General features: G+C 25.9%; 2 protein-coding genes across 3 annotated transcripts in view; one reads left to right on the forward strand and one right to left on the reverse strand.

The window, feature by feature from the left end:
- Nucleotides 1–6,579, reverse strand: part of LOC107447925 (E3 ubiquitin-protein ligase AMFR) — a 29,525-nt gene extending 22,946 nt beyond the window's left edge. Inside the window, exons 1-5 of the mRNA XM_043043267.3 lie at nt 6,253–6,579; nt 4,175–4,469; nt 2,193–2,285; nt 637–801; nt 401–544 (exon numbers count right to left, since the gene is read on the reverse strand). Coding sequence (XP_042899201.1) covers nt 401–544; nt 637–801; nt 2,193–2,285; nt 4,175–4,468 — 696 coding nt within the window. The 5' untranslated portion in view covers nt 4,469; nt 6,253–6,579. The remainder of the gene's footprint in view (nt 1–400; nt 545–636; nt 802–2,192; nt 2,286–4,174; nt 4,470–6,252) is intronic.
- Nucleotides 6,580–6,590: 11 nt separating this feature from the next.
- Nucleotides 6,591–10,242, forward strand: Psf3 (DNA replication complex GINS protein Psf3). 2 transcript variants are annotated; one of them, XM_016062964.5, is made up of 4 exons: nt 6,591–6,851; nt 6,936–7,146; nt 8,564–8,832; nt 9,908–10,242. In XM_016062964.5, exons 2-4 carry the CDS (start codon nt 7,029–7,031, stop codon nt 10,139–10,141), a joined length of 621 nt encoding a protein of 206 aa, XP_015918450.2. In that variant the 5' UTR covers nt 6,591–6,851; nt 6,936–7,028; the 3' UTR covers nt 10,142–10,242. The 2 variants fall into 2 exon arrangements, with proteins under 2 accessions (XP_015918450.2, XP_015918451.2); XM_016062965.5 differs by having other exon boundaries at nt 6,597–6,851; nt 6,993–7,146.
- Nucleotides 10,243–10,329: the final 87 nt, after the last annotated feature.

Genomic DNA, 10,329 nt, shown 5'->3' on the forward strand with positions numbered 1-10,329 from the left:
ATATTAAGTATAAGATATAGGATATATACTTTCTTTATAATGCCATTACATATTTCTATTAATATAAAAAGTTTCAGAGCTTTTTATTCACTTTACTTTTTTGGGACTTTATGAATTGAAAAATGACAGTTTTCGTGAGAATGACCCATATGAAGAATAAATGCTTTTTTTAATCTTCTGATGCATTTAAGCCCATCAATTACCAATGTCATACTTATAACAGAATTGGTCACAGATTATATTCCAAAAATTACAGAATATTATATTTTGCAAACTGAAAAATGTAATGCAGAAATAAAACTAATTTCAATATAAAAACTAAATAAAGAAAAATTTAAAGGAATAAATATAATTTTTTTAAAAAAATATTTGAGAGGGATAAATAATAAAAAAATTTTACCTCAGCAGCCATGAAGAAAAAGATGTTCAAACTTGCATAAAGTCCAACAATAGTGCACAAGCCAACTGATACACCAAGAATGAAGAAAATTAAGGAAAATAAACGCAAATGTGTCCATTTTGGGGTGGTAGGTGAAAAAGATAGCTAAATAGATATAAATATAGAAATGAAAATTAAATATATATTTCAATGTTAAAACACTAATTAATAATTGTTAAAAAAACATTTAAACTTACGTATTCAAATCGATCTTTACACAACTGAGAGAGCAAGTGGAAAGCACCAACAAAAGAAAACCACCCGCACCAAAGTATCACTTCATCCATATATTGAACATTCAGAACTCCAAAGATGAAAATAAATTTGTAGAAGACAAAATTCCAAAATTTGTCCTTCATATGCTACAAAAAGTGAAAGAAAACATTTGTTATTATCTTGAAATGTGTAACACAAAATATTTACAGGGAAAGAAATATTAAAGAAACAGCCACTAAAAATCTAAATAAGTTAGGGTTTGAAAGTTTATAAGTTAATAACAATTTTCTAAGTTTAAAGATTGCTACAACTTGGAAATAATTTAAAAAAGTAAAAATATAATAACTCTTTATACATTTGGCTGATAACCTAACTATCCTGATGTAGAATATTTCTTTCCTAAATTAAAATTTATTTTTCAAGTAAGGCATAAAATATGACTTTGAAAAGAAATTATTATTGTTATATTGAAATGAATGGTTCTTAAAAAAAAAGAAAGAAAGATGTGTAACACTGGTAAACATATTAAGAATCATGTTACAAATTAAAACATTAATAAAGGAATACATTTGTCAAAAAAATTTAAAAATATATTGAGCTATCTCAATTTTATTAAAAATTTAATCAATTGAATTTATTTAAAAAATTATTATTATTCATCTCAAAATAATCTTTCATTTATTTTTAAACGGTTACTAAAATTTTTTAGAAACAATTTTCATATATAGTGTCAGTAATTTTTAAAAATTTATTTGAAGTAATCTTACAATATACAAAATTAAAACAGGTTAAATTTGAAAAAAATATTAAACTTATTTTTCAATGAATGTCTACAAATAGGTATAAAAGCGGTAAAATATATATATATATATATATTTCTAAAGTAAATTAGTGATTAGATATTAAGCCCTGAAAATTTTTAAAGTTATAAAATCTTTAATTAGATTATTATAGGAAGCTTGATTTACAAATAAATGTATTAATCTACATAATTATGTATTAAGGAATTCAATAACTTTGAACATGAAAGACAACATTTATTTACCATTATTATAACTTTACTGCAGCAATTCATTCATTTCCAGATTTTGCAAATAGCACACAAAGAATAATATATAATACTATTACCAAATATGTAATATAATACTAATAATAAATATTACTGTGAAATTCATGCTGATTATAACTAATTATACACAATTTTAAATTTCTAAATATGAAATTTTTTAAATAATCTAAAATAATTCCGCCTTTTTAGCAAATTAAGAGTAAAAAGCAAAAACAAAAAAAGAAGAAGAAGAATGCCTGACTAGAAAATGCAACATCTTGTGATTTAAATTACTGATTAAAATTATTTGTATTAAACAAATACTAGTCCCTTCACTAAAGCTTATTCTCTTTATTTAGAATTACAAAAAATAGCAAAAAAAGCAAACTTTATTAAAGTATTAAAAAAAGTTAAAAGTGATAAAAAAAGAAAAATTAGAAACAAAATTTTAGTACAAAAAATATATTGACATTTAGTAAATGATCTTACTTGTTGTTCAATGACTCTAAGATCACCAAAAACAAATTTCTGGATACCTTTCCCAATCAAAATCATAACACAGTACACCATATTTATAAGAGACTGAAAAAAAAATTTAATGGTTTTAGGAACAGAAGTTTTTATAATACATACAGATAATTTTAATAAAAACTACATAAATACACAAAAAGATGAGATACATTTTTCTGTAGTAATGTACTAACTAGGTACTAGGTAAAACTAGATTTAAAAAAAACGACTAACTTCATCATCAATAAATGAGCTATAAACTATAAAATCAATTATTTATTTGACTTTAGTGAACTAGTAGTAATTGATACTTTGATTTTTATTACATTTAATTCATGTGAATTAAATGTAAATAGAAATTAAACAAATAGAAAACTGTTAGCTTTTAAATGCTTCATTCATTTTTAATACTTTAAAAAACATGGTGACCTTTTTGACAAAAAAAAATTCGTCTCATACCTAGCTAATGGATAATTAACCATTTTCTCAACAATATTGATAAAAAAAAAGTTTGAATAAAAAAGAGAGTTAATAAAAAAAGCTGAGGTATTTCTTAGAGATCATTTGACATCTAATTTTTTTATTTTAAATTCAAATTATTTCTCATTACTTTGGAATAATAAGTTTTCAAAAAAAATAAAGTATTTTTATTTTTATCAAATCATTTAATTCTAATTTATTTTACTAGGTAGATTTTGGATCATTCTTTTAGTTCTACATATACTACAACAAACTCTCTTTAGGGAAATAATCAAACATTATGTTAGTTAAATATAGACATAAAGCAATTTGTATTAATTGTTTTATTATTTTAAAATGAAAACAATAACAAAGGTAAATTATAGTGCCCATCTTGTTTAACACATTTTAATTTCTTTATATAACTTTGATGTTAACATTAAAATAGATGAATAACAAAAAGAAATAAGAACTATAAATTCAATATAGCCTACTATTAGTATAAAGACGAAATGAAAGAGCATATGAGCAACATGAATAAAATTAAATTTAATTTTATACCTCCTTTCCACTTTATGCAATTGATATATGGAATTTAAGCTTCAAAAAATTTAAAATAAAGCTACCATTCTGACATTTATCATTTCCTATACTAGATATAAAAAAAATTTGAAGATCCTTGCCAGGTTTGAAAAGATGACACTTCGGAACTTTGGATTAATTCACTTCTAAAATAAATTACCATTGTGACATTTTTAACAGTTATGTGTTTTGCAATGACAATACAGTATAGAATTAATTTTAAAATTCTAAAATAAATATTTAAAAAAATCTTTAGAAGGTAAGAAAAATATAATCAGTTTTCAAAAAATAATTTTTCTATTTTTTTAATTTTTATAAAGAGAATTACTGCAAATCTTTAAAACATATAATTAATGCAGGAGGTTCCCAAAAGATTTTAAGCCCCTTCCTTCTCGCTTCCGTGAAAATGACGGGGTGAGGTTTCGCCCTCTATTTTTCGCTCCTGTGAAATTTACGAGCTGGAGTGTTCAGCAGTAACAGGCCAATAAGAATAAAAATAATTCACCTCTTTTGCCCAAAAAATATTTTATTTCTCATTTTACACACCAGATGGCAGTACCATGATGTTTTAAGGTAATTGTATATAGTTAGTTTATTTTAAACTAGATGTCAGCACTAATCAAATACGTGTATTTGGCAAAATAGGCACTTTTATGACCGTTTTCCTGAAAATTAACTGATCGTTAAGGGGTTAATGAAAAAGATAAAATTACAATATATACCTACCCATTCTATAAGGGATACTCAAACACACTCGCAATATAACTCAATTAGTGTTTAGTTCAATATAGTTAGAGCAAGACAAAATCACTGAGCAAAACCTCACAATATTTATTAACAATCGAATCTTATTGTCATACTATACTCACTACATACAATGAATCAGAAAACTGACTACAATAAAAAATAAAGATACATACCCAAACACAAAGAGGCTCTTCAATCAAAACTAGGACAACATCATACAGTCTTTTGGTTAAATTATTAATAAGCAAATTATGCAGCAATACTCTTATGCTATCTAGTGGCTCAATTTCACCATCTTGTTCTGACTCGAATGGAATTGCACTGGCATCTGTCACATTAAGAGTCCAACCTGGATCAGATGTTACTTTTAATGCATAGTAGATAGAACAAGAAAAACACAGAATACTAATCGTTGTGTAGGTTTGCAAACTAGGAAGAGGTAATCGATCCAGCAGAACAGAAGGCATTCTGCAAGAGAGATTGAAATAATTGATGTTATAAGCTGTAACAAAGTGATTACGTAATATAAATACAGTGTATAACCTTGATACTCTGAACTGTGATTTTACTTCTTCAAATAAAAAGAATTTTTTTTTAAAAAAATTCCTTATATACCAACAAAAAAAAAACTGCTCAGTCAAAATATGGTTTTTTACATGGTTTATGATACAGAAATCGAAATCTGATTACACATAAATTTTTAATAATATTCTTGAGAACAATTGTTGAAATGAATAAATCTAAAATAATAAATAGCGCAAAAACACATAACACAGATTTAAGAACAATTTAGAAAGATTCCAACAGGAATCAACTAAGGTATATTCACGATTTAAATAAAAATTAACAAGACAGTTGAGTTTGAGAAATTTCTATTATCAATTCATATTACATAATACAGCTGTCTTCACTACGTATCAGATAATCAAATATCAAGTTTCTAGGAATAAAAGTTAGTTAAACAACATTACTTCATATGAAACTAATGATAATCAAACTGAATTTCTTTGCTTAATCGATAATTTGAGGTTGTCAGTTATCATTGAACAGCTTGTAGACATGAAAAAGCGATTTTTTTTAAAAAATGTTTTGCGACCTAGAATAGAATTTTTATTAAGAAGATGATAAGATGATTTATTAGAAGATGATGTGGTCAGTAACAACAACCTTCCTATCCATTTGAGCTCGAAATAGGGGATATTTTCATATATTGATCCAAATACAATTGCCAAGGTGCTGAATAGATTTAAAACTTACAAATTTTTTCAAAAAAAATATGCAGATCTTTGCTCGGAAGTGGCTACGAGGTATACCTTTTAAGTTGGTCCCTTTCTGTGATTTTTTTTTAATTTCCTGCAGGCCATTACCAAGACTTAGCAATTATTCTGCCACAGATACAGACATTTCCTGCTTACGATACAGACATGTCCAACTCCAAATAGGTGTCAGGTCTGTAGTTTAAAAATTAACATTTATACAGTAAAAAAGAGGGAGGTAATCTGTCTTTGACATACTTCACCATCTAGAATGCGTAAAAGTAAGAAGTAGAGAAATGTTCAATTAAATATCTGTCAAAAAAAACATTACCTCAGAAAGAAAGATTCCTCTACTTTTCGTAAAAATTGGGTTATAATTATGTAACTTTAAATGTGATTTAAATTTTATATTAAAGCTAGCAGCTCCAGTTATAATTGCTTATTAATTATTAAAATGACTTTATTCCTTTATAACATTTTAGAATGTACTGCTTACGATTTCAAACCTTGTTAAAATGTAGCATTTAAGAAGAACTTATGCACTGTCCTCATTATCGAATAACTCGCTTTTGAATACAGTTGACTGGAACCAATGGTATTCTTTAAGCAGGATTAACTTTATACGATATACATCATGTATATCAGCATATGAAATATAGAAGAACGTTACCTTAACAGTAACACTTAAAAAAAAATATTAAACACAAGAAAAATAATCAGATTTATGCATTAACTGATTAATACATATAAAGTAGTCAATTAGATCATAGCATGACTTAAAGGGCAAATGTAAGATTTAAAATCTATTGCTTCTAACACAATTCAGTACCTAAGAGAAAGATAGTGAACTCTAGATCTTTGGCGTATTTGATCTGACAGTAAGCTAGATTTAAGACAAAACACTTGATATTACATAATGTTTAAAATAAATCACTTTTCTTTAATGAAAGCAAAAGTTAATCATACTTGATTGAAAATCACAAAATACTACTTACTTTAAATAGCAATGAGCAATCACATATGGAATCAATTTTTCCTTTTCATTAAAATTTAAAAGGTAAACACTGCCGAAAATCCGAAAATAGATTTTAAACGCAATTATGACGAAATGTTCGGAGGCTGAGGCATGCTTGTGGCCATTAAGAACAAATAATTGAGAAATTAATTTCGTTTTGTAATTGAAAAAATCAAACTATAAAGATGATATCCAATAAAAATGAATATTTTTAAATTGTTTGCAATCAATAATTTTATAAATAATTGAAATAATTAAAATATTCAATTTACTTGTTATTTTTCTTTGAACATGATAATTTGGCAACAAGATACTAATAGTATTTCGATACAAATATTTCGTTTATGATCATAAACTGAATCGACTGAATCAGAACAAAACATTGAAAAATATGCAATTCGAAAATACTGTAACTTGCATAATTCTGACAACTTATTCGGTAACTCTCAGTTGCATCATTTGAAACAGTTTAAAGTTTTCTTTCACTCATATTCTGCCAGAGAATGGAGAACACAACTTGTTTACAAACGTAAAAAACCCGCGATATCTAAAGCTGCATTTCGTTTTTCAAAGTTTCAGGTATTTGAACATTGTAACTTTTTTTCTATCATTTAACTTTCCAAACTGTGCACTTAAATTATCTCAATCATTATTTTTATCTAGATTTATGGAAAATATAGTTTTATGTTATTATTTCTGAGAAATTCAAATTTTCTGTAGACTGAACTTGATGTCATTGACACTGCACTATCAGCAATGAACTTCACTAAACGAAGTTTTGTTTTTGCCGAGGAGCAATACTTTTCAATAGATGATATATTAGCTACTGAAGAGAGATTACCTTGCCGTTTTGATCAAGGAGTAAAGAAATTAGGTATGTAAATAAAGAGACCATTAAATTAATTTGTTAAAAATGGAATTATTGATGTTTCGTGATTTGTCGAGCTAAGTGCGGGGAGATTTCCATATCGTTATCTGTAGCCAAATAATTGGCAACAACTGTGAGAAACATCTACATGTTTTTTTAACAAGAAAAGAAATTTTTAGCTTTAGCAGAAAGAAATCTTTAGCTTTGAGGTAAAATAACTTAAAAAGTAACAACCACATCAATAACATTTTAATGTCAGAATGTTTTTTTATTTATTCCTCTAAAAATATGGGAAATCTCATATTGCTTGTTTCGTCAAACAGTTTTTTAGTTATGACAGTGTGAAACATGTTATCCAAAATTTCTTGAAACAGCAATTAAATTACTGGCTGCTAATTAAGTTTGCACTGACTAATTTCATTTGTGTTTTCTAAGGAAACGGTTCTGAACAAGGTTTTTACCCCACCCACAAATCCAAAAAAATTCGGATGGGTTTTCTTAAAAAATCCACTAAAAAAACAACAATAAAACCTGCGCTCAAATGGGTTTTTATAAACATAATCAAAATAGATTGATAAAGATAAACGAGAAATAGATTTAAGGATTTCATATTTATCTTAAATATATTGATTCTGGAATTTTCAAATCGAAACTAACTATAAATACATAGTTTAAAGAAAAATTCCTTAAACTATGTACTAAGAAAATTGTTAAATAAACAGTTAGTTGGTCTGCAAAAGGCTTACTTTATAACTAAAAAATAAACTTATGAATGTTTAATAATAAATAAATAAAACAGAAAACAGCATATTTCTCTGATTCAATATATTGTGATTTAATTTTTACTCAAGGAAAGAAATAATTTAGGAGTCTTTTATTAACATATCTTTTGATACTAACCTGGAAAGATGGATACTACATTAAAAATAAAACTTTTTTATTGTAATTCATATCTTAATTATTTCTGTATAAAAGTTTTCTTTTAATTAAAATTGTTCTGTTTTGAATTAAAAATTAAATCTTAAAAAAGGTTAAACTAGGTAATATCTTAAAAAACTCAATAAAACCCACCTGGGTTTGTTTGTTTTTTTTGAAAAACAAAGTTTTTTTTACAAAAAAAAACAGGATCAGAGACAAACAGGATTCAGAATCAGGGTTTAAAAAAACGGGGTTTTTTTAAACCCAGACAAAAAAAAAACAGGGTTTTTTTTAATCAGGGTTTAAAAAAACAGGGTTTTTTAAACCCTGATTCTGGAGCTCTATGTTTCCACAGCAACCGAAAGCCTTAGACATTTGGAAAAAAAGTTCTTATGATAACTTAGACAGTATTGGAAAATTATTAAAAGAATTTTGTGTAAATTCTTTTTTATGATGTAAGCATATTTTTTTAGCAAAATTATTTATTGGTTTGAATACTTTACAGGTTTTTTAGATCCCTCAAGTGGAACTGCTGATTTGGCACAAGGAACAAAACTGGAAATACCATTATGGATGGCTCAAGCCTTACAGAGTCGTCGCATTATTTCAATAGATTTGCCCAAGGTTTATAAAGAAGGATACAGAAAAATTTTAAATGCAGATGCTACTATTGTTGATTTACATAAAATGGGACCTTACTTTTATCATTTTGGTTTATATTTACTTAAATTCATACACCAAGATTCAGAAGAAATCGGTAAAATGTTGAGTGAGGTAATTTTAATTATTTACTTGAATTTTGTTTTCTGAAATTTGATATAAAAGTTGTTAACTTTTGCATATTTCGCATTGAAATATTTATTTTCATTATTTAATGGTATGTTCTGCTTAAAATACTCTGAAGGAGTAAATAAAATATGCATCAGACTTCTTCTGTACTTTTATTATATTTTCAAAATAATAAAATATAGGTAAAATGTCATTACTATCCTGTGATCCCAATACACGTTTCTGGATTTTATAAGTAATCTACTGTATTATAAAAATATTAGAGAGATAAATGTTTACCTATTCTGATATAGTATGACTGTCTACTTAAATATTTATAATCAATATTCTTAAAATAATTTGCTCCACAGAACACCTTGTATGCGACCCCCTCTTTTGTGAAATTATTGTCACAAGTACAAAAAGTGCCGGAAAAATAAAAATACAATAGATGACTAAGTTGAATAAATTTTAATTTCCAGGTTACAAAGAACACTCTTCTTTACAGAACAGTAAAGTTTAATTACAGGGGTTGCTATTTCTTTAAGGGTCAATGAGCTTAATTTCAACTAAAAAATTCTGTGGGTGATGATAATGAATGTAATTACTGTCCTCTTAATTTTCATCTAAGAAATTGCAAGCAAATAAAATAAATTGTTCGGTACAAAATATAAGAACTTATTTTATAAAATATTGATAGTTCAATTAAAAAAATAAAAACGTTTTTTTTATCTATTTGACAAAAATTATTTCGTAATTTTTGTCTCGACCTGAAATGCATTTAAGGGACAGCAATTATCATAGAGTCTAATATTACTTTACTTTTTGAAAAACTTTTAAGGTGTTTAATTCATTTGGTTATGTTATTACATACTTAGTTTCTTTTTTGACAGAATTTAAACAATAATAGGTGGAGTTGTAATAAATATTCAAGATCTTCAGTTATTATATTTTTTAATATCATATAACATGTTTATAAGAAAAAGTGAATATTTTTGATTGTATTAAAATATTAATCAATAATTTAAAAAAGATCTAGTGTTAATAAATTAAGTGTCATAAATTTCTTGTATTGTTTCAGACATTCAGAAATCGTTTTAGAATGCTGATGGATACATCTCAGAATGCCTTAGAAGAAGATGCTGCAACATTAACTGCAAACTTAGACAGAACTGAAGTTGCCCTTTTTAATGTGGGTCACAAAAGCCTTCTTGATCTGAAAAATTGGATGCATCGGAAGAATCAAAAAATATTGACTGCTGATCTTGTGGTGAACCACAAAAAAAGGAAACGGACTATTATGGAAGAATCTTAAAAAAATGTTCCTTTAATTTTTCTAATTTTATGTACATGTTTATTAAATTAAACTTTGTTTTTCTTTTGTATTTTAACATTAAAGTGTTTTACAAATTCAAATTGTGTTTATTTAAACTATTAGGTTGAATGCTTGATGATATAAAATTTTACTTGCTTCAAAAAATGTGAAGATGGTGATGATAATAA

The sequence above is a fragment of the Parasteatoda tepidariorum genome, chromosome 4 (assembly GCF_982258835.1).
Source record: "Parasteatoda tepidariorum strain Cologne lab strain chromosome 4, Ptep-v5.0, whole genome shotgun sequence".
Classification (NCBI taxonomy): domain Eukaryota; kingdom Metazoa; phylum Arthropoda; class Arachnida; order Araneae; family Theridiidae; genus Parasteatoda; species Parasteatoda tepidariorum.